At 43.7% G+C, this 26535-nt stretch overlaps 9 protein-coding genes across 9 annotated transcripts; 6 read left to right on the forward strand and 3 right to left on the reverse strand.

Moving 5' to 3' along the window:
- Positions 1 to 652: 652 nt before the first annotated feature.
- V865_006642 (uncharacterized protein) lies at positions 653 to 1312 on the forward strand (the record flags this gene model as incomplete). Its single annotated transcript, XM_066230400.1, has 1 exon — positions 653 to 1312. One exon carries the CDS (start codon positions 653 to 655, stop codon positions 1310 to 1312), a length of 660 nt encoding a protein of 219 aa, XP_066086497.1.
- Positions 1313 to 1632: 320 nt separating this feature from the next.
- On the reverse strand, positions 1633 to 3534 carry V865_006643 (uncharacterized protein; the record flags this gene model as incomplete). The annotated part of the gene is made up of 6 exons (XM_066230401.1): positions 1633 to 2237; positions 2306 to 2410; positions 2481 to 2718; positions 2801 to 3048; positions 3127 to 3252; positions 3318 to 3534. 6 exons carry the CDS (start codon positions 3532 to 3534, stop codon positions 1633 to 1635), a joined length of 1539 nt encoding a protein of 512 aa, XP_066086498.1.
- An 893-nt stretch (positions 3535 to 4427) lies between these two features.
- Positions 4428 to 5918, forward strand: V865_006644 (uncharacterized protein; the record flags this gene model as incomplete). Its single annotated transcript, XM_066230402.1, has 5 exons — positions 4428 to 4776; positions 4845 to 5094; positions 5171 to 5383; positions 5453 to 5792; positions 5856 to 5918. The coding sequence occupies 5 exons, from the start codon at positions 4428 to 4430 to the stop codon at positions 5916 to 5918; spliced, it is 1215 nt and encodes a 404-aa protein (XP_066086499.1).
- A 1441-nt stretch (positions 5919 to 7359) lies between these two features.
- Positions 7360 to 10154, reverse strand: V865_006645 (uncharacterized protein; the record flags this gene model as incomplete). Its single annotated transcript, XM_066230403.1, has 10 exons — positions 7360 to 7386; positions 7456 to 7515; positions 7659 to 7952; positions 8016 to 9122; positions 9183 to 9386; positions 9468 to 9716; positions 9773 to 9794; positions 9853 to 9894; positions 9952 to 10030; positions 10100 to 10154. 10 exons carry the CDS (start codon positions 10152 to 10154, stop codon positions 7360 to 7362), a joined length of 2139 nt encoding a protein of 712 aa, XP_066086500.1.
- A 345-nt stretch (positions 10155 to 10499) lies between these two features.
- On the forward strand, positions 10500 to 12866 carry V865_006646 (phosphoribosylaminoimidazolecarboxamide formyltransferase/IMP cyclohydrolase; the record flags this gene model as incomplete). Its single annotated transcript, XM_066230404.1, has 8 exons — positions 10500 to 10521; positions 10584 to 10710; positions 10775 to 10851; positions 10917 to 11414; positions 11526 to 11756; positions 11826 to 12001; positions 12063 to 12191; positions 12288 to 12866. The coding sequence occupies 8 exons, from the start codon at positions 10500 to 10502 to the stop codon at positions 12864 to 12866; spliced, it is 1839 nt and encodes a 612-aa protein (XP_066086501.1).
- Positions 12867 to 13917: 1051 nt separating this feature from the next.
- V865_006647 (uncharacterized protein) lies at positions 13918 to 16822 on the forward strand (the record flags this gene model as incomplete). Its single annotated transcript, XM_066230405.1, has 12 exons — positions 13918 to 14459; positions 14611 to 14645; positions 14784 to 14864; positions 14937 to 15119; positions 15283 to 15370; positions 15435 to 15518; positions 15585 to 15630; positions 15700 to 15861; positions 15928 to 16077; positions 16201 to 16313; positions 16389 to 16604; positions 16702 to 16822. 12 exons carry the CDS (start codon positions 13918 to 13920, stop codon positions 16820 to 16822), a joined length of 1821 nt encoding a protein of 606 aa, XP_066086502.1.
- Positions 16823 to 17972: 1150 nt separating this feature from the next.
- On the forward strand, positions 17973 to 19414 carry V865_006648 (uncharacterized protein; the record flags this gene model as incomplete). Its single annotated transcript, XM_066230406.1, has 6 exons — positions 17973 to 18008; positions 18095 to 18149; positions 18237 to 18383; positions 18548 to 18698; positions 18850 to 19015; positions 19130 to 19414. The coding sequence occupies 6 exons, from the start codon at positions 17973 to 17975 to the stop codon at positions 19412 to 19414; spliced, it is 840 nt and encodes a 279-aa protein (XP_066086503.1).
- A 267-nt stretch (positions 19415 to 19681) lies between these two features.
- V865_006649 (uncharacterized protein) lies at positions 19682 to 22001 on the reverse strand (the record flags this gene model as incomplete). Its single annotated transcript, XM_066230407.1, has 6 exons — positions 19682 to 20146; positions 20235 to 20319; positions 20420 to 20633; positions 20764 to 20935; positions 21025 to 21437; positions 21521 to 22001. The coding sequence occupies 6 exons, from the start codon at positions 21999 to 22001 to the stop codon at positions 19682 to 19684; spliced, it is 1830 nt and encodes a 609-aa protein (XP_066086504.1).
- A 2225-nt stretch (positions 22002 to 24226) lies between these two features.
- V865_006650 (uncharacterized protein) lies at positions 24227 to 26396 on the forward strand (the record flags this gene model as incomplete). Its single annotated transcript, XM_066230408.1, has 9 exons — positions 24227 to 24454; positions 24520 to 24637; positions 24726 to 25120; positions 25202 to 25336; positions 25394 to 25584; positions 25658 to 25811; positions 25889 to 26064; positions 26156 to 26219; positions 26310 to 26396. The coding sequence occupies 9 exons, from the start codon at positions 24227 to 24229 to the stop codon at positions 26394 to 26396; spliced, it is 1548 nt and encodes a 515-aa protein (XP_066086505.1).
- Between the last annotated feature and the right edge of the window lie 139 nt (positions 26397 to 26535).

Raw genomic sequence — 26535 nt, forward strand, 5'->3', positions numbered from 1 at the left:
ACCCTCGACGATTCAATCGATTCACCTCATAACATAACTTTCACAGATATGGATAAAATCAGTCATATACAATTGTATATTACCCCAATACAAATACAAATCTGAAAAAATACCTTTTCTCTTTGTTTCTCATCTTCTTTTGTTTCTTACCAGGCATTTTGAATTCTATCTCCTACTTCTCTCTTTGATGATAGATAGATGGGTTCTGTTCTCAGTTTCTTATTCTTATTTGAAACACTTTATTATGATCGCTTGTTCTTTTCATCCATCAAGTCTTGGTCTTAGTTCTCTTATGTCTCATTTCTTACATATTTACATATTCACGTACTTTTGTTACGGTGATTTTGGCTCTACACGCAAATAATGCAACGCATAGATTTAGACTCTTATCATGATATGGCCTTCTCACTTTGAGAACTCGGGAATCCGTCACAAGTTCCTTCCTTCCATCCTACCGTCCTTTGACTGAAAAATGATAGGAAATGAGAGGTCTTCAAATCAACTTCCCATCAAGTGACCATCTGCGTTATATACCTACCACCAGATCCGGCTGTTGGTAGCATAAGCATCGTATACTTGATCGAGGTACACTGGTCAATTCGACAAATTGTGGGTTATTGCTCTATAGTACGATCTCATGGACTTCGAAAATATGGATCAAACACCGTCTTCAGATCCTTCCAGCTTTCAAGGATACAGTGAAAACAGCGCTCATCCACTGATCTCCAGAACCTACCGATCAAGAAGACTGTACAAACTCAGAAGTTCGAATGCAGCCTTGGACTCTGCGGGATCAGAAGGGTATCCCACGTTACTTGAACATCGACAGAACCCTCGTAAGTTGCGATACGCTCCGAACGCAACCCATACAAGTATGATGAGCGCAGAGCAAGAACAACCTGGTGGGATTGGTGAGACATCTCAGAACCCCTCTGAAGAGAATGTACAGCCACAGGTCAATGATGGTCATGAGAGCGATGAGAAGATGGGTCATTCAACTTCGAACGAATCTCTCTCTGGGTGGAGTATGAGAACTAGATACCATGGAGATGGAGCTGATGTCGAATCCGACAAGGCTAACATCATCGATGACCCAGGTACAGCTTCGTCACAACACCGGCCGATTACTGATACGGATCGTGATTGTGATCGACAGAGATGGAAACTCCCTCAAGATCTTAACGATGAGCTGGAGATATGGGCTATAAGGAGAAAGACCGAAGGTATTCGTAAAATTTATGGACTTGATGCTTGTCCGGAGGATTGTATTTATAGTAATGGGAAGGGGTTCGATGTTGTTCATGAATCTTGATTAAAAATTCATTTACACTACTGGTAAAAGCTGAAGTATCTAGATGGCGTAACGGATTACATCGTGTCTGCATAGAAAATTATTGCCCAACAACCCTTTCTATTTGGTGGTACTACATACCATTGATAATTTAATCTACGAGCTTCTGTATATTGATATCAGATCTCCTTGCCGAATAAACTCCTATGTCTACTGACATCACAACTACCCCCTACCCCGAGATACTATATTTCTACAGACTTCCTTGACAACCCTCCTTAATCATCTCGAACATTTCCGTACGTACTGTACAGTACCATAATCCATTGATTGATGATATCTTAATACACATATCTAAATGCAGTGTTCTCCCTGTCGGTCTTATCGGACAGACCCTCCAAAGCACCCTCAGTTTCCATTCTTCTATTTACTTTACCGAACTTCTTATCCCTTCGTCTGTTATCGAAGATCATATATATTCGAATGGTCACAGCGAGTAAAGCTTGTACGCAGAAGAAGACCAAGATGATAGCTAGAGCTTTGGAGTAATTACTCGATCCGGAGGGGAAGATGAATGGACCGACAATATTAGCAGCTGAGAACATGACCAGTACGGAACCATAAATGAAAGATCGTTTGGTATGACCGGCAAAGTTGACTCCGATATGAGCTTGGAAGAATGGCCATGTGACAGCGTAAGAATTGATCAACCAGTAGGCGACTGCCCGACCCCACTTGGGATGATTACCGTGAGTGGTTGCGTATACTGCTGCTATACCTGCGATAGCTGGGATAAGAGGTAAGACCATACCCAATGTACGCAATCCGCCGTACTTTCGAGCGGCGATACCCCATGCGAGCAAGGATCCAGCAGATACGATGGATGAGGGTAGACCGGCGAGGAGGGTGTTGAATTGGTTGAACCCGAATGAGGATATTACCAGAGCTAGAGAAATGTGAGATATAAGCCACATGTGTGTAGAGTAAGTGGGTTGAAGCAGTCGGCACACTCACTGTTGAAACTGGATAGACCGTTTGGTACCATCGCGAAGAAGACATACAAGAGACTGAGGTAGTACATGGGATCTTTGATCGCGTCCACAACTTGGTGCAGTTGGACTAAAGAGGCGAAGTGAACAGGATGTTAGTGGTGGATATCACAGCAAAGGCTTTCTGCAAGGGAACTCACGTGCAGAACCCTTGGTACCAGCCATATTCTCTGCTACTCTCTCAAGAGCGATGACCTTCTCTTCCTCAGTCAAGAATCGAGCTTTGATAGGTGTATCAGGTAAGAAGAACCATCCTGCACCCAAGGCAATGGACAACAATCCCAAAACGAGGTAGATCCATGCCCATTGTTTCAGGCCATCGTTCTTGATGTGTCCTAGACCGTATGCAACAAGGGTGAAGATGAGGTAGAATGTTCCCTACAAACAAAAAGAACGAGCCATCGCCGTGAGTTTGCTGTCTTGAGGTTCAGTCTTGAGGTGTATGAGTGGATCGACTTACTTGCATAGCACCCCAAATCAAAGTCCTAACAGCATTTTCCTTTCTGGTGTAGAACAAAGCTGTGTAACTGACTAGCGAAGGGACCAAGGGAGCTTCAAAGAAACCCAATAGGAATCGGATAGCCATCATATCACCAAAATTTCGACATCCCATTGTACCCAACATCAAAACTCCCCATAAGATACAGGTCACACTGATGACTTTGGCGAGAGGGAGTCGGGCAGTACAATAGAAAGCGGGGATTTGACCTGTTTCAATTGCCAAGTCAGTTCGATTCATCCGACCACTGAAAACACGCGAGATGAGATAACTCAGGCTAAACTTACCAGCTAGATAACCAAAGTAGAACATCGATGACACCCAAGAATATTGATTACCTACCAAGCCGAGATCCTTTTTCAAGTCAAATAGGACTGCCCAAGCCAAAGCAGCTTTATCGATGTAATTGACACCTGATACACAGAATAAGCATCATCAGTCTTCATTCAAGTCAAGTGGGAGGGGTTGCTTTACTCACCGACAAGGAAACACATCATGGCCAAAAGGTAAATATCAAACTTGGTAGCTATTTTTTTACTTTTCGCTTCCCATATAGCTTGTTCTTCGGGCGTTCGATCACCTTGGATATCCACATTCTTCGCGTAGATCTCATACCCATCATCCACTTTGCCTTCTGCAGCGAAAGTATTGACGGGTAGATTGGTAATTTGCTCTTTATCGTCTTTGTATTCCATATTTGCAATGGCACCCGGATTCGATTTAGTGATGGTTATGATCTACCAAAAGAAGAGCAAGAAAGCGTATCCATCTGAAGCTAGACCTTTTTATGCCCTTTTCACTTTAATCCATCTTCCATCGATCACTTTTTTTTCGGGTTAGAAAATCTCTTATCTTTTGTGATAGACATTTCCGATTGATGTCTTGAATCCCGATATCACCCTTGGCTTCTGCTGGACTGGAAGCCGACTAGCCCCTGCCTGGATGCCTGCCTGCTTTGCCGCTCCATCCCGCCCAAGCATTACAGCAGAGGAAACAGACGATCCGGATATCGCGTACGCGTAGTCACTGGTTTGGTGTATCGTAAGGAGAGCAAAGCAACAACCTTATCTTTCGAGTCTTGTGACCCGCAAGTGATCGCGTGGTACCATTGCCAGCTCGTCTGAAAAAAAGCCGAGGGTCTAAAAATAATCAAATCTAGCGATAAGGTCCCAAATTAGTTCAACTTACAATCTGCTCTCGCCCTTCAAACCTATATGGTGCTTTCCTAAGGACTCGTTCGTCAAGCATGGAATTGACGAATGAGAAAAGAGAGAATAACATGATCATGGCAACTCACTTCGGGTTTCCGAACCCGTGTCCAAACAAGCGCTTAGTCCAATTCTTCAACGCCAATCGGGCAATGGGGGGCAACGGGCTTGACCGAAAAATGATGTCTGAGCTCTGCTCCGATCAAGAGTGATCGAGACTAGCGAATGATGACTTGCAGCAAGAAAGTTGAGAGGGATTGCAGTAACTCATACCGACTCCAGTTGACAACACCACATAGCTAATCCAAAGCTTCAACCTGCCCGTCAAGTATATATGCCTTGCGTGCTACAAGAGAGAGGTCAGTCCTTAAGAAATAAAAATGTCCTCCTCAGTAAATGAGTTCCCGGAGCCGGACGAGAAGGAGTGTTTAGAAGTGTTGCAAGGCCTGATCAAGATCAAGTCCTACAGCAAGACAGATGGAGAGCTAGAAGCGACAGCGTACATGGCGAAGCTCATGAAGGATGTGGGGTTAGATGCGGATGTGAAGAAGTTCGATGAAGGCAAGAGACAGAATGCTTTGGGTATATGGAGGGGAACCGGCGGAGGAAAGTCACTGTTATTCAACGGTCATGTGGATACCAACCCTGTCACCGAAGGTTGGACCGTCGATCCTTGGGGTGGAGTAGTCAAGGACGGTATGATATACGGTATAGGAGTATCAAATATGAGTGAGTCTCACTATTCCTTATCATCCATAAGATAAGGGAACTAAATTTGGCAAGGGCTGCACCTACAGAGGCAGGATGTGCAGCATATCTCTGCGCGGTGCAGACACTCTTCGAATCAGGCTGGAAACCCAAAGGAGATGTGGTCTTGACACATGTGGTGGGAGAGCTACAAGGTGGTCCAGGGACAGTCGCGTTGATAGATCAAGGTTACTGCAATGTCGATTATTTCGTTAATTGCGAGCCGAGCGATTTGAAGGCGATAACGATGCATGCCGAGAGTCACATTTTCCGTATAGAATTGACGGGTGTGACAAGGCAGTGAGTGCAAAGCCTCCGTTCAATCCTTGTCTATCGAACGGGAGGGACACTGATGATCTATCTCTTTGCCCCGTAGTATGAGCAAGAGGGAAGACGGTACCGATGCGATATTAGCAGCCACCGACCTTATACCGAGATTGGACAAGCTGATCTTTGGAAATGCCAAGAACGACGATGTGAAGGCTTGTAATAGGTGTCATGTGGGTGTGGTGAGAGCTGGACTGGGGAGGGAAATGGCAGATTGGAGACCACCTCAGGTAGCTGATTTTGCTGTGATACGGGGAGCAGCGTGAGTAATCTTTAAAACCTCTTGTATTGCAGTGGCCCTTGATATAGTCAGCTGACCCCTTAAGAGCAGTCGATTTGGTCCAGGTCAAACATCCAATGATGTCGAAACCGCCCTAGAAATAGAATGTATGGAGACCCAGCGTAAATTCCCTCAATTGAAATACGAGATATTCAACGAACGATCCGACAGTATGCCTTCATTCGAAGTATCGAAGCAAGCACATATAGTGAAGAGGTTAAACGAGGCATACGAACAAGTGAGACCAGTTGAAAAACAGCCGACAGGTGCACTAGCGCCTCAATGTTTCTACGGTTCAGACGCTGGTCACTTGTATGTCAAATTAGGTTTGGAAGGTATAGTGTGTGGTCCAGGTGGGAAATACAATACGATGCCTGACGAACGTGTAGAAGTGAGTATTTCATATACCACCGTGGCATCATACACGTCGCTGAGCTAAAGAATGATGTTGCAGGTTGTCGATTATATGGACTGTATAAAAATGTTCATACGTTTAATCATGGATATTTGTGGCTAGAATGCAGACAGATACCAACGAAGCGAGTAAGCATTCATGTGTACTCGTAGAAAACAAGAAACAGGTCATATAGTCATTGCGAGGAGACCGGCTCATAGGATTTTTATGGAGAAGCAGGAAGACATAAAATGGGCAAGACGGTCAATTCAAAGGTTTCACTGGAAACCCCTTTTCTTCACCTCTGCGAGACATCAAGGGAAATGTCGATCTGTTGCATGCAGCGAGAGGACGGTTTCACGTCATCATGAGAAGCTTGTTGGGCGGAATTTCCTTGATATATCGAGTCGAGCGAGTCAGACTTGAACATCATAGCTGTAGATATATAAAGGGCGTTGGGGAGACAACTGCAACTACATGATTCACCCCTCTGAACTATCTCGCAAAATAACCAGATCTTGGTCCGAATTGCCTTATTTTCTATCATTTACTGAATATGGTTCCTGATTTTGATCAAAGTCAGACTTGTCTCCAAGTGCAGTACTTTCCACCATGTCAATCGATTCGATCCAACCTCCCAATACCCCAACACTGGATCACATCTTTTCCAACGATCTAACGACAGGGCCATAGGCTATCTCGAAAACGAAGCTCAAGGAGAAGGGCTTAAGTTTCTATCAACTCACCGGGTAGCCAAAGCAACCGTGGAGCAGTATGCCAAAGATACCAAGTACTGGAGCCGAGAGGACTACGAGAGACAAGTGAAGAAGTGCTGGAACGCCGCTAATCCTACAAGGACTGATCCTCCCACTGGAAGTCAGTGGGCAAATCATACTGAACAGACTCTCAAAGGGAGATATGGTAATCCTGAAAGCCAAAGCGACTCGCTTGCCACCTCCATCCTTTGAGCGTGGTGGGACAATATTCGACATACCGTCAAAAGTGTGCAAGACTATTGGATGCCCACTGCAGCTGAAAAAGTCCAGAACCAAACGGAAGATCTTGCAAGCAGTGGTTCGATAGATTTTACTAATTCGATTATCATCCAATGCAGAGAAAGCTTTCAACGAACTTTGGATGTCCTTGAGTACTCCGGAATTGGGGATAAGCAAAATGTTCAAGACGATACGAAACCGTTTACAACCAAATACGGTATAGAAGGTTTCGACGTGTACCTGATGAGCATGACTCCCGAGGAAAGAAAGGGATTGGAAGAAGATATGCAAGGGCATTCCGGCACATTGGCGCATATGCAAGTGTATGGAGTTTAGCGGGTCGTAATTTTACAGGAGTGACTTCTCCTTCCTTTCGATGTTCAAACGAAGATTCAGGTGATGTAGCTCGGGCAGGCCTTTTCAAGCGCGACACTTTGATATTGAGATACATTGTGGGCGATGTAACTCTGTTGTCTATTTTGAAAAGATATGACAGATACCAGCACGTATATATTGTACATGACCACCGAGGTGCATCGATCTTAATGGTGGGGACGAAAAAGGGTATTTTACAAAACTCCTATTTCTTGTAAGAACTGAAACAATAGCAAATACCATCAGCAACGTGCCCTGCTTAGCAGAGACTGTGTTGGCTATACACTCACAGCGTTCATATCGAAATCGTTCCATTCTAGATTCACGGCGTTCAGGCTCTGTTCGTCGAGCTACGATGTGATAGAACAAGTGGTCAGTACACCTCATACACACATCGGTGGAGGTAAGGAATAAAGGTAATCACAAAGGTCGAGGTCGTGCAGTATATACTGAGACACCTGACACCGACCAATTATGACAATATCACACTCACAATAGTAGACATAGTATTAAAATCCAAATCCAGCCCATTCCCACTCGTATCCAATCCAACTTGATCAATTAGCGGTATCTCCTGTAAAGGTAATACCTCATTTGCCGCGCGTCCAGGTCCATGTCCATCACCATCGCCATCACCATGAGCATGGACGTTCGGCGTAGTTCTGGTCAACATTGTTCCTGCACCTAGAAGATCCAAATCTTCATTTTCACCTTCATGAATTGGGGTGGTCGATCCTGATCGTTGAATCGCCCGGACAGCTTTATCCCGTAGTCTTTCTACAGTAACCTATAAACACGATTAACAGGATCAACTCAGTCCATTGCGATAAGATATAAAACGGATACTCACAAACTCCTCTCTTTCAGTCATCTTGAACAACGCCACTCCATTTTCCAACTCCGCCAATACCGTTCTCGCCAAACTAGACGTTGGCGCACGTATCACGGCAGCCGCGAGGCATACACAAGCTCCGAAAAGGTGGAAGAAGAAATGCCATCTTCTATGTATAAGCTGACCCTGTAGGACAATCATATTTCTGACTAGCGACACAATCGTTCGACATGCTTCCAAGCATGATAAATAAGATTGTTTGAGTGGACTTGATAATGGCTCGATAGGTGATTCCTTCAAAGTTCGGATGAACCATCCTCTATGTAAAGTCAATCTAGCTTCGTTGATAAATAATAATAACATATTCCGTTGGAAAGCTTCTTTATGTCTTGCTGGGTTGGTGAGGTCATCTGGTGAAGGAGGAACGACAGGTGAGAGATGGTATGGTAAATCATCTTGAAATTTAATGATCAATTGATCAATTTCATATACCTCGTTATAGATCCACGGTTTCACACGGACTTGTCTTTCGTTAATTTTCGACCAAATCTTGGTCAATTCGTATGTCTTGGCGTGAAATCCATTGAGGTCAGATTGGTTGGATATAGGAATTTCCACATCGATACTCGAACCGTTTATACATTGACCTCTTCCCAATGCGACAGATTGAAGGACGTCCATGCCGTGAATCTCCCAAAAGACAATCCGTCGTTCCAAGGCGGTATGTAGATTCCAGTGTGAACCATCACGATGTAGACCGATCGCTTCGCAGATGGCCATGCCCATTCTCAATAATGGCCAGAAGGTATCACCGCCGGAGGTATCCGTACCGCCATTCATGAGATATAGACCGTAGAGGAAGATGCACTGCACATAGGTCATAGAGTGCGATGAATCCAATAAGAGACATGCTCTCGCACCGTTGAAGCAGTTTCGAGCGAGATCATTGTACGGTGGTCGAGATAGGTCCATCAACGCTCCTGTCGCTAGAATAAGGAGACTTAGGGCCAACCACTGAGGTTTGACTGGCCCAGGTTCGATGGCCGTTGGATCGCGGTAGATATGAGGAAACAAGTATTCGTCCCATACATGTCTTTGGACAATGTTGGTGAACCATCCAAAAGTCTTGACGAAGCATACATCAGCGTGAAGTCACATTATGCAAACACCATAACGTCGACTCACCTGGTAGTAGATCTCTGCTATGGGAACGGCAATTTCTGGTGGAGGTAGGAAATTCGATATGATTTGTTTCATGTCGAGTCGTGGTATCTGGGAGTACGGCGGGAAGAGATCGGTGAAATCTGAGGGAGAGGCGAAATCATATTGCGTGGATGAACCAGCAGGTGATGAAGAATGCGCTTGTGATGAAGGGGGTAGATAATGTTTCTACATCAAGGTGCATTACAGTATCAGCGTCACCTCCTCAGAAGGAAATGAATATGAAAATCGAAGAAAGATCAATCTCACTGAGAAATAAACACTACTAGCTGCACCATAGTATCTTGATGTATGTGGATCATCACCCAAAGTCAAATGACTAACACTAGGTAAAGTATCTGGACTTGCACGTGAGGTCGAAGTGGTGCTTTGAGGAGGTGGACTTCTGTTCTTGACCTCTTTCCTATTGGCATATAAGCTATCTTCGAGTAAAGGATGTCGTGAGGAGGTGGCAACGTTGAGAGCTTCTTCCAACGCTGCTATTCGTTTATGCAGGTCCTGGAGACAAGAGAGCATCAGTCTAAGAATTCTTGTATATTCAGGAGGTGACATACCTCAGTGCTAGCCAAGATCTTCCTGTGATAGTGTATATACATCAACAAACATCCTTCATGCCTATCCAGGATGTACTCACGTCCTCCTTGATCCATTGACTAGTTCTCCTTCCGGACATATACTGTTCCAATTTACAGAGTCAAAGATCACCTCATCCATTGCCAACAGATCTACTTACCTAGCCAGACCTCTCTTTACACAATGATTACAGGGAAACACTAATTCGCATTTCAACTTCAATCGCCTACACTCGGCACCTGATGTTATCATGTTGGGTATCAGCATTTCGCAGATTCGCTTCGGGAGCACTATATATGTACACATACATGACAAGGGTTTCTTCCTCTTTCCTGATTTGTTGCTGCTCTCTGCCGGTGGCATACTGCTGTGATATTGAGCGTATATACTTGTAAGAGTAGAGTTATAGCCATACGACACTCGTATCGAAATGGATTTATGACTGAGATGGTGGTTGTTATCGATTGTGATTCCCGATTAGACGGACAACTTCACCTCCTTATACTCTGGCTCACGTGACACATGAAATCGACCTCTTTGACATGCCTAAGTTCTTCGCTTCTTTGCTCGCACGAGCCTAATAACTCTTCAGATTAAACGTTTAATTTTCTGAAATTCGGGCATTCAGTTGAAAAAAGTTGATACTGCGGTTATGCTTCTTCCCTTCTCCCCTATATCCAAAAACAACCTCAGAACAGATACAGCAAAATGTCATCAGAGGCTCCCATCGGTGAGCAAAACCCACTGTCCGATCCTTGATGATGCATAGGAGCTAATGAGCTGAGTATACAGCCCTTCTTTCCGTCTATGACAAGACCGGTCTCCTCCCTTTTGCCAAGGGACTCAAGGAGTTGGGATTCAGATTATTGGGTAGTGGTGGTACTGCCAAACTGATCAGAGAAAACGGTATGGAGATTGAGTGAGTATACAGAGTCTGCCCGACAAGAACAGTTATGAGCCTTAGCTGATTTATGGGTAAATAGGGATGTATCAAGTATCACGAAAGCACCTGAGATGTTAGGTGGTCGAGTCAAGACTCTTCATCCTGCTGTTCACGGAGGTGTGTATACAGTCTCCCAAATATACTCCCAGAGAAGGTAACGCTCATCATTTTTAATTCATTAGGTATCCTCTCTCGAGATATCCCCTCAGATCTCGCCGACCTATCCGCCAACTCCATCTCCCCCATTACGTTGGTAGTGTGCAACCTCTACCCATTCGTCCTTCAAACTTCCAAACCTGACTGTACCCTCGCCGGAGCTATCGAAGAAATTGATATCGGTGGTGTAACGCTTTTAAGAGCGGCAGCCAAGAATCACGGACGAGTCTCCATCATCTCTTCTCCATCAGATTACCAAACTATTCTTGACGAAATCAAGTCCAATGGAAAAGTATCAGAGGAAACTAGAAGAGGATTAGCATTAAAGGCCTTTGAAGATACAAAATCTTACGATGAGGCCATTTCAGATTACTTCAGAAAAGTGTATGCTACACCTGGTGTAGAGGATGGTATGAAAGCTACTGCCGGTGTAGGATATCAGAGATTGCAGTTGCGATACGGAGCAAACCCTCATCAGAAACCCGCTCAGGCATTTGTTGAGAAAGGTGAAATGCCAATCAAGAGTGAGTAGTTTCGTTCAAAATTCTGCTCTCTATTATCCTCCCATCATTGGGTAGATCCGTTCTTCCCCTCAAATATACAGAGTAACTGATTCCTCTTCCTCTCTCTTATAGCCCTCTCCGGTTCTCCTGGATACATCAACCTCCTCGATGCCCTCAACTCATGGGCTTTGGTTAAAGAGCTCGCAGCAGCCTTAAACCTCCCAGCAGCAGCTTCCTTCAAACACGTTTCCCCAGCCGGTGCAGCCGTCGGTCTCCCCCTCGACGAACGAGCCGCCAAAGTATTCGGTGTAGATGACTTGAAAGAGCTTTCTCCATTGGCTTGTGCCTACGCTCGAGCTAGAGGTGAGTCAATCATACCCCGCAACCAACACGATAAGGGAATGTCAACTGATCATGCTGTTATGATAATAGGTGCCGATAGAATGTCATCTTTCGGTGATTGGGTTGCTCTCTCCCACACTGTCGATGTTCCCACCGCCAAGATCATCTCCCGAGAAGTATCAGATGGTGTGATTGCCCCAGGTTACGAACCTGCTGCTTTGGAGATTTTGAGCAAGAAGAAGGGCGGTAAATACTGTGTCTTACAGGTGGGTCTGATGTGATTTTTCGCGTTAAAGGTTTGGATCAGAGTTGACTTGATTTTCACAGATGGACCCTAACTACGAACCTGCCGAAATTGAGACACGACAAGTCTACGGTGTTTCTCTCCAGCAAAGACGAAATGATTGTAAGATTGATGAGTCCTTGTTCCAGAATATCGTCACCAAGAACAAGAATGTGAGTTCATTTTCTTCTGCCACTCTGCCAACTTATATCTCAAGCTATCAGCTGAAGAATCATGAGGGATTTGAGACTGACTTACATCTGTTATAGCTCCCTAAATCCGCTATCATCGATCTCATCGTCGCTACTCTCGCTTTGAAATACACTCAATCCAACTCTGTATGTTACGCCCTCAACGGTACCGTTATCGGACTGGGTGCGGGCCAACAATCGCGTATTCACTGTACTCGATTAGCAGGTGATAAAGCCGACAACTGGTGGTTGAGACATCACCCTAGGGTATTGGATTTGCCATTCAAGAAGGGTACCAAGAGGGCTGATAAAGCCAATGCTATCGATTTGTACGTTACTGGACAAGCGTACGAGTCTGAAGGTGGAGAGAGACAACAATGGGAATCATTATTTGAAACTACACCTGAACCATTAACGAAAGATGAGAAGAAACAACATCTAGCTCAATTGAATGGTGTAGCATGTTCTTCGGATGCTTTCTTCCCCTTCCCTGATAATGTTCACCGAGCTAAGAGATCCGGTGCGACTTATCTGTGTGCTCCATCGGGAAGTATAATGGATGCGGAATGTATCAAGGCCGCCGATGAGAATGAGTTGGTGTTTGTTCACCACAACTTGAGATTGGTAAGTCTAGTATATCCATCAACGGGAATATAGTAGGATCGTTACAGGGGATGTATACTGATGTTTGATGGATGAAATAGTTCCACCACTAAACAAACGCAATATGTTAAAATCATACTTGCCAGGATAGGATTGGTTGAGGGAAGTGAAAAAGAGAAGGTATGAAAGAGAGTAAATCGGTTGTTCATAGTTTGATTGTTTTGGTATCAGTTCTTGATTGTTTTGTACTCAACGTATAAGGTAGATGAATAAAAGGAAAATAAATACCTTACATCTCAACATGTATATATGCATATGCAATATCACTCTGATAGAATAGCAAAGGCAATTCATGCACATGTATTGTACTTTGTTCAACAGAATATGAGTTGGGAGAGTCGGCATTATCGTTTCATCCAAATTGTCAGGTCCAAAGGAATTGTTATTCGGTTCCCTATTTCGCATCTCTCCTGCTCACACTCCTGAGAATTTTCTTGATTGATGGGATCAATCATCCTAGATGATATGGGTGACTTGATCCTGTATGTCAAAAGCATTTGCGGATATACAGGAAGTAAGCAACCATACCAGGGTCTGGCCATGATCGTACTGTATATCTGAATCTGAATAGGAATGTATTATCATATGGACAGATGGAAGTGGGAATCCCATGGAGGTTGAAAGGGTATAAGGGAGAGAGGGAGATAAAGTTTTTTTTTATCAGTTGTGACGCGTACCGTAAAAGGTAAAAAAAAGATGCAGGTGCAGGCTGAGTGACACGTTATAACCCTCTTCTCCACATTGGGAAAAAGAAGAGCAAGGACATAATGCAACCATTTCTTCCTATCTTACTCGCAGCAGTGGTCTGAGTAGAGGATTTGTGCAGGCATCTTTGGTCTAGACGATATCGACAAGATAGACAAGATATCCTTTCGATCTTGACACTTCATACTTCATTGTATAATTGATAATTACTACGCTTGGACCACTTCCTATTGTTATCACGACGCGTTGACGTTACACATCATCAGATCCTATCTCAATCAGAGCTATCACCCTGCCTCATCCTGATCACATACCCCATACCACATACACCTCGTCTTAGATGGATTATCAAGATCAAAACACCCATCATCACACCCAAGCCATACGAGTACCCAGATCACCCATCCTAGCTCAACAACAACACGAAAACTCAAACACTTCTTCATCCTTGGCACCATCCATATCATTGACCACAGGAGGAACCACACGAAGTAGGAGATATCCTTCACCTATACCTTCACCATCTGCTTCCCCGCCTTTACCTCCCTTTCAACCTGATTCGCCCGTTCGTCAAGGTCCTAACCGATTCCCACTCTCGTTGTTACCTTCGAGAATCATGAGGGTATCAAGGAACAATGCGAAAACATACCTCAATCTCTCCATAGCATTCAACATATTGCTGTTGATAGCGATATTCTTACCTACCGAACATGCCCATGGGATTATAGGTGATAAAGCGTGGAATAAGATTGAGAAATATGGATTGTTAAAGAATCAATGGCCTTCTTCCTCCGATGGTGGATCTGGACTGGGGTTAGATCCAGTGTCGACGAGGAGTTGTTCGATGTGTAGTGTTAGTCCAGAGTTTTGCGAGGAGTTTGGGTGAGTGGATATATCCATTTTTGGATTTATGCTATCTATATATCTCATCTCATAGAGTATACTTGTATACCAACTATTCCAACTATCGAGTAATCTGATGTAGCCTGTCAATGGATGTACAACTGACTGAGTGCTCTATTTCCCACTTTAGCGAAGATAACCTGATGAAAGCCCTAGGATATACAGGTGAGTAGTGCATGACTTGGTCGTACATCAGATATGAACCTCACTGTCCCCTACGACCTCGTGCTACGTCGTATTCATCGTGTCGTGTGACCTCCCATATCTCATTTGGACTGGATTACTGATAGATCTCCTTCATAGGAACCAACAACCGACTCCGTAGAGCATTAGCTAAGATGAGGAGCGGTCAACCATTCACAGTGGGAGTTATCGGTGGATCAGGTAAGGATTGTCCCTCTCCCTATATATATATGAGTATTCCAGCTGCTGATGGAGAGATGCGATGATCTATAGTATCAAAAGGACACGGTCTGGATGCACCCGACGGCGATAATCCACACACCCCGCGGAACCTCAACCGAAGGGTATTCGATCACCTGGACGAACTCTTCCCAGCTTCGGGTGGGATCAAAACTGGTTCGAGTGGGAAGAAAGAGAACAAGAATAGTTTTATCAACGGTGCGCAGGGTGGTATGGGTGAGTTGCATCGTTTCCTTGAAGTCAAACGTGGGGTGCGAGAGGATTATACATCAGCAGTGATCTATCTTGGGAGGCTTGGATGAAGTGGAAGTCGAGGATTGCGGGATAAACCTTTCGAGGATGTGTAATCTGACATTCAACGAATCCAAATGATTTACAGGTACCGATTACTTCTCTCTATGTTTCAACGAACATATACCTGAAGATGTGGATTTGGTACTTATCGAATTAGCGATCAACGATGAAGTGTAAGTTCAATTTCCCTTTATAGACTCGCAGATCGCGTTGTCTGATGTTGGTCTCTCATCACAGCTTGATAAGGAACATGAATACTTACGAACTGCTTGTTCGAGGTCTTTACGACTTACCTAATAAGCCTGCCGTATTGAATCTTCAGTAAGTTTTGGTGAATACTTCATTGTGGATCAGGACTTGATGCTAATCGATTCCTTTATCGATCAGAGTATTCGCTTTGATGTTTCAATATGTTGCCAACGGTGGTGATCTGGTAAGTGTGGAACAGTCACGTCAAATATGCCTATCTCATTATGCTGACACATACCGTCATTCACTATAGCACAACGGTGTAGCTCAATATTACGACGTACCTACAGTGTCCTTCCGAAATCCCGTCTTACCCCAGGTTCTGCAAAATACTACGTTGGTCAGACATCTGTTCCACAACAGGGTGAAGAAGACTGAATGGACTGATCCGTTGGAAGAGATTGATCTGAGGCATGTGAGTGGTATATACATTTAACCTGTGGAAAATCAGAGCTAATAGTGAATATCCGCCATGTCGCAGTTATCATGGCAAGGGCACGAACTCATGGGTAAACTCGCATCCGCATACATAGACACCCAACTCTGTGAGATGGATAAGATAGAATCTAGATTGGGTGATTTGGAACAGTTGAATTACGAGAAATTATATCCTATTGAACCTTTACCAAGGGTGAGTGGGTAATCTGAATCATCAACACATATCGCATTTGCTACTCATTACGGAATCATCATGTGACATGGTTTCGTAATCTTACAAGATCAGTAAAGCTGACCCTTTGGTTGTCGCTCGTAGGCCCCGCTGATGCAAAAATACAACCCTACATCCAACTTACCCAAATTATCACCTCAATGTTACTCTGCCAATGCCGTTAAGCATCCTTTGAAACCATCTCATCAAACTGGATGGTAAGTTTTGTCCCCTCTGGTCATCGTTACGCTTAATGAGTTGTTGAGATTGACTCCCATCTGACATCAACATAGGCGACACTGGAATTGGAAAGAGAAACATTACTTGATCGCCGACGAACCAGGATCCAAAGTATCTTTCCCCATCTCAACGACGTTGGGTCAAGTGCAATTACATTATTTGAGATCTTATCAATATAATTTGGGTTCTGCGAAATGTTGGATAGATAATGACACGGACAAAGCGATGAGGTTGGATGGCTACTGGAGGGAACCTTACAATATCGGACGGTGAGTAACAGGCTCCCTGTATCCTAATTCTTGGAATTGGTGTACGAAAGGGTGGAAAGCTGAAGCTGACCTACCTTTAACCCTTCCCCTTACTTAGAGCCGCTACCATCCGTGACGATCTCAAACCTGGAGAGCATGTCCTTCATTGTGAACTGTTAAAAGAAACTGCCGATCCCACTGGCGGGAAAGAATTCCGTATCATTTCAGTGATGAGGTGAGTTTTGGTGTGTTGTCCTCTCGATCGTGTGGAACTGATGATTGCTTTTCTAATTGCAGTATTTAAGTTGAGTAAAGAGGTCATAGTGGTATATTGTGTAGGGATTTTGGAATGTCTACATTTTTTTCGGGATTTGCGATTAGAGTGAAGAGTTTTAAAAAGATTGGAAATTATAGAAGAGGTTGTCTGCATGCTTATAAGGGAATATGGATAGATGGAGAAAAAAAAATCGTTGAAACATGATCGTACGCGAGCAAGCATGATAGAGAGTAGAGGATGGAAATGAGAGGTGAAAGGGAAGTTCAATGGATTGGATTTCTCGATCTTGTGAATATATAGATAATCAGTACTGTATATACATCTCTTACCAATTTGGATCCAATTGCATACATATCATATCTTAACACTAGACGTAGTCTACATCCACAAATGAATCTACTATAAGAAATAGATATCACACCAGACTCTCTTCCTGATCGATTTCTGATTCGCACAAGAACAGTCATCTGTCTTCGCAGTCTAAAGCTACTTGATGTACGTACAGAACTATCGACCGTTACCTTCTCGTAATGGAAGATCGTCACGCAAGCAATCTGATGGTGAAGGGTCAAAGCTTATCTTGTTCTCACGCATCACGCCCACCGGAACACCGATCTTGCCGAATAACCTTGACAAACAGTCCGAAAGGGGTTCCTTTACAGTGGTGGGTGGTGGTCATAGCGACAGGCGTGTTTACCGATAAATATCCTTACGACGTTGAGAGTGTTCATGATCGATTGCCAGATGAGGAGGAGATCATCTATCACCTGTGATCGGGTGCCTGCTGTGTGGTGTGGTGTGTGTGGTGTGTGGTGTGTGATCAGTGGCATTGGGCATGTGACTCTAAAGGAACCATCAGGACGAATCCGTCACTTCACAATGCATTGACCTCGTTCTTCGTAATGGTCGATTGGATTGATTGATAATCATTAGAAGGTCGTATATTCCGTTGGTATCGATGTCCTTACTGTATGGTGTGAAGATGAGATACGTGCATATATACATGTATAAGAGGGATACATCAAAAGCCCTTCATGTCTCTCCACATGGCACTCCGACTTACCTGCTTTACCTGATTCCAATACAGCTACAACCACAACTGACAAAGCAAGATGGTCTTCGTGCTTTATGGTAATATCATGGCTACTGTAAGTCTACCTACCATTTTCACAACTCTTTGTACCAGATACAGTATCATTGAACCTTTGGTCAAATGTACTGACCGGATCTCCAGCACACCAGGATGGTCTACATCTGCGCTCAAGAGATGGGACTTGTCGGTACACCAGGTAAGTCATTAGTCCAAACCCAAACCCATTATTTCCGTAATTCAATCCTATCTGATTTTATGATTTCGCTCTTTTCATTGATCTCAGCCTTCGAATCACGAAACGTCGAATGGAGCGAGATCCTCTATCCTAACGAAAGGTTCGACTATAATCAGAGCCCATTCAAGAGGATCCCATGGTTTGAAGATACAGAGAATGGTGTGCAGTTGTTCGAAAGTAGGGCTATTGTCAAATGTGAGTATGGTAAAACGTATCTTATCATACCTTCCTTCCTTCCATTGCTTTCGAACGAAGCACCTGCAATTCATGACGGACCAGCCTCAGACATACGGAAAATGACATGACCCTTCAGCTCGACTCTGGCTGATGCCTAACCTTTATTCACAATACTTACTTAGACATGGCAATGAAGACCAATTCCCCGCTCATTCCCAGATATGATGATCCAGTCCAAGTAGCCAATTTCGAAGTGGCATGTAGTCTTGAGTTGGGGGATTTTACGACTTATACTAAGATGTTATTGTATGAGCTCGTCCATGGTCCGATGGCGTGAGTGAATAATCTCCCCCTCATTACAGGTTGATTCTCATTGTATATGACCAAATATGTGATACCTCTATTCCCTATCAACGATCAATCACATACTCTGAAAACACAGCATAATCACTGAAACTCATATTGACTGTTTGGGTCATCGTAGACATCAAAAGCCCACCGACGAAGTACTTGCCAAATCCTATCGAGAGGCATTAGACCGAACTTTCCAAGGCTACGAGAGGGTTTTGAGTAAACAGAAGTATCTGGCTGGAGACAAGTTGACAGTAGTGGATTTGTTCCATATTCCAAGTGCCCATTGGCTTGCTATGGTGAGTCAATTCCCTTTTCCTGGATTATTTCGCCTCAACCCACCAGTGTTTTTGATACAAATGACTGTTGGAGGATGTTATGGTGTCGTAGCTAACTTGACTGGTATAACCTAGGTCGGAGGTATCCCGGCCTTGGGAGAAGGGACACTCCCATTCACAAAATCTGACGGTACCGCCGCTGCCCTGCCTATCCCCAAAGCTGCAGATGGGACTTGGCCACTGCCCCATTCTGCCACTGCCGAAACCGACGGTACCCTCCCCTTGCCCCACTTGAGAGAATGGTGGAAGAACCTCCTCGAGCTGGACAGCGTTAAGAAAGTCAATGGTCAATTCATTGAAATTATGCAAAGTATGGTGCCACCCCAACCACAAAGGGAAGAACAAGAGCAAGCGAAGTAAGTTTGTGGCTTCGCCAGAATACCCCTACCTATTAAGTAATGTATGTACTGTGTGCGGTCTTCACTTCGTAAGAGACGTTCTTTCCGATGAAGAATCATGACCAAGAAATAAATGATAAAAATGTATTCATTGTCCATATTGAAAGCATTTGACATGCGAACTGTTACATATTCGAAGAACAAGTAGAAGTATAAATAATATAAAGTCAAAATATTACCCAAAAGGACAGATCCCAATTCCGATCCCACTATACGGTACTATATTGAATTACTCAACGACAGTCTCCACCTTATCTTCTTGAGGTGGTACGTCCACGACCATACTCTTAATTTTCCTATCCCCAATCCTCCTACTCAAACCTTCAAGTAACTCAAGCATCATCTCCTTGTTTGCCTTATACAATCTATCGTGATAATCATTCCAATCCTCTTCTGAACTACTCCCTATGGATTTAGTAGGTATATCATCGTTGAGCTTCTTCATACCTAAAGGTAATTGTTTCTTTTCGCCAGTTTGGATGTTATACGTGATTTTACCTGGCAACAAAGGCTTGGTGACTCCCGTACCAGAGGTGGCATGGTGGGATTTAGGTTGATTGGTATATGGGTCGATACCTTTTCTCAACAATAGAATAGCTTCAATCTCCCTTAGACCAGGTGCGTGGAGGACGATAGATGGATCACGCAGGAATTGATAGGCGTTGAGTAAAAGTTCGGATCCAAGTACAGGAACCTATTTACAACACCAGAAAATTAGATGAGCATTATTGGACCCGTGATGTACAATGTCTTGGGATACTGTAGATGGAGCTTCAACTCACTCTACTGACCACACCAGCTGGAATGGCAGAACTCAATTTCTTTTCTAGATATGTCCAACCCATGAAAGCGGGAAGTACAAGATCCCTACGAGATAAAACAACATCAGCATCCGCATCGCATGATACATTCTACAACCGTATGACGATCAGGATGGATTTTCGGATGAGTGTGAAAGGGCACTTACATCGAACCTAATAACCTATAAAAACTAATATATTCCAAACCCGAATGAATAAACACCATATCCCTCATTGAATCAGGTATATTCAATTCTGCAGTGGGAGCTAGCGATCCGATGAAATGAAGTGTGACAGGAGGTCGGGAATCGTCATTTGATGAGATGTAAGTGGAGTTGGGTTCGGATGATAGAGGTAGATATCCCCAAGCAGCAGGATCGGCTATGATATTGAAATGAAAAAATTCAATGTCAGATCTTTCCATTTCACTCTACTCTAGAGAAGCTCGATATATCCCAGGTCCCAGATTGTGAGAAAGCCAGAATGCCGAAGAAAGAAAGGTCCCACTCACCCTCAATGGCAGCATGCAAATCACTCAGAATAGGATTATAAGTTCTTCTCCAAGGTTGAATGTTACCCAAGATTGCTAATCTCGATGGTATACGTTCAGCACGTTTGGGGAAGAACTGTGAGACGGAGACTTCTTCACTATCTGGTAATTTCGATGCGTCCACTGGGAAGATCTGCAAGCCATCATGGTCATACAAATTATCAGTGTCACTCATATAATTATGAACTCTTTTGAGGTGGTTTGGTTGTAAATCACACTTACCGGAACAAATTCTTCTACATCCACTTTACCCCAATGTAATTGTTTCAAACTATGAGACCATTTCAAAACTTCATTTTTCAAATAATTCTTCACGTGTTTACTCAGTGTCAAATAAGTTAGACGATTCTGTTTCGCAGCTACTTCCCAACTGTTCCTTTCTTTTTCACTTAGATTTTCTAATTCATGTAACATACAGATGACTTCCATATTTTGGTTATTCTTCATAGCCTCGTAGGCAGGGACGTTTCGAGGCCAATTCCAAAATTCGTGATCGCATGAAATATGAATGGTAACGTCGATTTCACCATTTGAAACTGCGTCTGCGAAAGTACCGTCGGAGTACATGGTTGGGGGGGTTGTGTAGTTCATTCCTGATGAGAGAACTTCGGCGTATCCCCATCGGAATTTGTCTCCTGTATCATCCAAGCAGAAACAAATGTATCAGTCTTTGTCCCTTTCAAGATTGAAAAGTACAGGTTGAACAGATCCCACTTACGATATAAAGTAAAATTCGCTCCGATATCCGTGAGAGTTTTGAGTACAGCCCCCACGACCTCCTCATGAAATCCAGCATGTTCCAAAACAGCAATTCTCAAATCACTTATCCCGCTAACTTCATCTTCTCCCTCTTCTTCAATCACTTGCGGTTCTTGTCCCTCTTCAGTGATTTCAGACCTCTTACTTCTCTGTCTCTTCGTGGTTGACTTAGATTTGATCAATTTGGGTAGATCGTAGGCACTGGTCTCTACGAACGTCCCATGATCACCTGCTGATCTCGTACTGATCGGTGAATCATACTGAGCATGAGCATTAGGATGAGGGTAGAATGTATCTTCAGAAGAAAGGTAAGAGGATAGTCGAGGTGCTCTGGATGATATGTCGGAAGGGATGGATTTGTACAGTACGAATATGGTTGAGAGAATGATGAAGGGGAGGGATCGTCGAGTGGGTAAGAATCGGGAACGAGGTCGGGACATCTTGATCTAAGTTGATGGTGATGGTAGGGTAAACGAAGTATGTACAAGCGTAGAAGAGGTAGGATGATACGATACGACTCTATCGTATGGTGAAGGCAGTCCAGCTCAACTGGATATCGATGGGTTCAAAAGAATGTCGGTTCAGTCCTGCTGATTAGTTGGTGGAAGTAAGAGTAAGACTCGTATCAAACGAATTGAAAGGAATGACTATAGTAAGCTTTGTGAAGATTGATGAAAGAAGGACAACAACAATGAAAGATGCAAATGCAAAACTGTTAACCAGGCAGTATCACACATTTCATCTCACATCGACGGCCATGGCACACTGAAAAAATAGAGCATAGATCTCCCATATCTCTCAGATCTCTCTGAAGTATCAGCACTAATCCTTCCCTTCAAGAGTGTAGGAAAGAGAAAGAAAGTTAGCCCCTTACATCAACTACAGTATAACTTCTTCTCTCGTTACTCTTTACTCTTGGAATGGACAGATCCAATCCATCCATTCGTCTGCAAAAGAAGATTTGTCGACCATTTGTCCGAAGATGGGAACTTGAATCTATGGTTCTGGGTCAATGGCTTAGTGGCGTATTCTCCTTTCTCCGAAATACTCTGATATGGTATGAGTTGTCTCTGGTAGAGTTGACTCTGTACGAGCAATGAGGAATGAGGCTTCGAAGATACTCGTAAAGTTGAAAGAGACAAGCCATTCTTTATCCGCAATGGGTAGTAAACCAAAGTTATCCTTAAATTCTCAATCCCCAGCCAGGCACGGCAACCAATTCTGCAGGAATTTTACCGATCATGGCAATTTTGAGCGATCGACATCTTGGCAGATATTACCCGAGTAAGTTAATCTTACCAGGCATCAGAAGTAGGAAGCATGCATACAGATCGGCACTTGCATGGAAACCACGCGAAGGTCTCGTGCGAAGACTCTATATAGCTAAGTGAGATAGCAGCAGACAAGCATTCCGAGGCAGCAGAACATATCTTGTTGGACACAAGTTTGTATTGTGGACGATCTCGATGGAAATCAGCCGTTGCAGCGTCAAGCTGAGTCAGTCTGATTGACGAAGGAGTTGACTTTCTGTGTGAAGAGAGGGACCTTGAATGCCTTGTAGAGGACTTGATCATGCAAGAACGACATAAATATATCTTTACATACTAAAGAAGATCAGGTCCATGTTTTCAGGTCATGTATGTGATGCATACAGTATACAGTATGACAAGGCATCCGAGAGAGGTTTGCTGCTTCTACGCACAGACGATGAAAGGGATGTCATAAGCAGGCACAAGACGAGCAAATGTGACTCCCATTCAAAAGTGTTCAAGATCATTCACTTGTCGATTCAGCGGGACACCCCTCTTATTCAGAAGCTCCATATTCACTACTCGTATAGCTATCGCTCATGTCTCGAGGGGTGTGATATTGTTACCAATACACTTTTCATGCGGACAGACACGTTCAAGGCAGGGTCCAGGCAAACGGAAAGATCGACGTGCCTGAGTTGAGACACGTGGTGTTTATCTTTCCTATTCTCATTCATTTGTTTACAATTCAAAATAGATGGGAAACAAGGAGAGATGATCGAGTATCACTGTAACACCTCCTATTCAGTCCATCTACCACCTATACTTGTATTCCATAGTCATCTGATCACTCACCGTACACCGCCCTAGGCTCATCGACCTCCTCACACGCTCTCTTGATCTCATACATTCCTTTTCATTACCACGTAAAACGCCAGCGTTAGAGACACTTTCATAGTCAATACAGGTAGGAAAGAAAAGCCCAATATAAAATCAAATCGATTGGAGCGAGAAACACACTTGACTCTTTCGTGTTTCAGTAGAATCGTAGTGAGTCAGAGTCTTCTCCCACTCATAGTCACTCTTTCTGCTGGTCACAAAATCTTGATATATGTATAATCATACGGTGTACATCTCTCTTGCCTTCCCCTCATTCTCATTTTCTTGACTGTTCTTCTCCCTCCGCCGGTCGGTTCTGGTGCTACTGTACTCCTTCTCATTCTAGTCATTCTTTACACACACCACACTCTTTTGACAGTTCAGACGATCTACTTTTATCCTTCGTACCGTTCTCATCTCCTTCCCAAATTCATAACCACAACTCATATAGACCGACACCACAACCTCACCACCTTACCGCGATAAACCTATCCTTTCTTTGTGTGTTGTACTAATCACCTGAACCATCTCTCTCAATGTTCAGCTTCGCCTCATCCACCCCCTCACCTTCCACACCCTTACCTCAACATCGAGGACCTATCCGACTTGGATCACCCGTCTCCTCGTCCTCATCAGGTAGAAAACGAAGAATCATGTCTATGCAATGTAACAGGCTCACAGCGTTTCTCCTGTTGGGATTTGCCATCACTTTGTTCTTGACTCATACGGTCATAGAGCAAACTACCGGTCAATCAAGTATCCAAGTGAGTTAGTTTCCTAAATCTAGTGATCGTCACAACCTGATATCCGGTTCACACCTTTGTGATAGCATATAAGCAAACTTAGTAAATACCTACCTTCCAAGACTGTCAACAGGTGGGCAGACCTGTATGTAGCAGAAGCGGATTTCCCAGAAACAACTTTTATGAGTGGAGTAGCCGGTTTCAGTAAGTCCCTCCTTCCTCCTATATCATATCAATCAAAGTACCGTACAGTATATATACTGATCATTCTCTTGTTATTTGTAATTTACAGACTATTTCCATAACCTATATTTCGCAAATGGTACATTCCTTATAGTCACTACTGACCCTACTACATTACCTTCATATGGGATCAACGGGATATTATCAGGATTACAAGATCCAACTGATAAATGGCATAATCACTGGGCAGCAGAGGAAGATCGAATCATGATTGTTTCACCTACCGAAGCGAAAGAGAGGATGTTGTTGGGTAAAGCGGCAATAAGGAAATCAGGCGTTAGTATGATGTTTGCCGATATAAGGGAAGGAAGTCAAAGTTCATTTTTGAATCATTATTATCATTTTATCGGCGAGATGTTCTTGGGATTATGGAGGGTCGTCACTGCTGCTGGGGAGATTGAGTTGCCTTCGAGGTTGATCTACAAGGCTCAATCACCTGACTGGGTAAGTACTAGAGTGATCCTTACACTCACTCAACGTAGGCAGGGTAGATCCTGACTGATTGTGTGTGTTGGCTATGATCAGAGAGACCACGCTGGTATCACAACATGGTTCCAACAAGCTGTTCTGCCCGAAGCTGAAATAGAGGAAGCTACAATCTATGAAGATAGAAGAAAGAGCGGCGTTACTTTCTTATTCGACAAAATAGCTATTGCTGATGTAAGTGTCGTTGACTTTTCATTACAACAGTACCAGGCTGATCCTTGACTGAATTAGCGATGGGCAGCTCACCGAGCAGGTCAAGAAGTTAAATTCTGGAACAAAGCCAATGCCGACTTACCTTCCCTTCCTGTCCCGTTAACTTGGATGGACCCCCTGAGAGATCAGATTAAGAGATTGGCTTTAGCGGAAGGATGCGAGATGAAGAGAAAGAACTCTAAAGTCCCTATTGTATTGTACATCAACCGGTAAGTATTTCTGCATCCTCAAGCCCTACATATTCGTATCGACCATCAGCTAATTGTTGGTGGTGTGTCGTAGTCAATTGACCACTAGGAGACTAATCGACGAGGATGAAGGGGAATTAGTCGAAGAGATGGAAAAACTGGCTGATGAGGGGGTGATCGAGTTCTACAATGAATATATGGAGAAATTACCTAGAGTCGATCAATTCTGTCTAGCCATGAAGAGTGATGTGAGTGACTTGATCGTGATTCACGCTCGATCCCAATATATTCTTTTCTCGGATCTATATGCTGATGACGCTGATAGGTCATGTTCGCCGTTCACGGTAACGGACTATCCCATCAACTATGGATGAAACCAGGTTCAGCTGTGATGGAAATCATGCCTGTGACGGGGTTCGCTAGGGATTATGCGATCTTGGGTGAAATGATGAATCATGAGTATTATGCTATTCATTATAATGAGACTTTCCCAGTTGAGAAGTAAGTCGGTCGCATTCTTGCATCTTCACTTCCAGTTCAATTCATTATGGAGAAGATGTGAATGCTCATGATGATTGGTCACGTTTCGTAGATGGAGGAAAGAAAATGGTTATGGTGTTGATCAAGGACCAGATTTCCATTCTTCTCGAATAACCGTAAGTCATCAATATTCAATCAGGTATCATCCGAACAGATCCACTGTGCTGTTATGAAAATCTTTCTAATGATGAAATCAATTCAAACAGATCGACGGTAAATTCATGGCTGGTATGGTTAGGAAGTTAGTTTCTACCAGGATAAACTTGGTCGAGCCGCCTTTACCGTGGAAATAGCAGTAATACTTCTATTGAAGTCGTTGTAGTACACTAGTTGACCAGTCGATCAGGTAGATATCTTTTGGTTAGGGTTGATCATTTGATATGTTTTTAACGGACAGTCGATCTGGTATTTGCATTTATACATCTATACATT

Source organism: Kwoniella europaea, chromosome 2, assembly GCF_036810445.1.
Source record: "Kwoniella europaea PYCC6329 chromosome 2, complete sequence".
Lineage (NCBI taxonomy): Eukaryota > Fungi > Basidiomycota > Tremellomycetes > Tremellales > Cryptococcaceae > Kwoniella > Kwoniella europaea.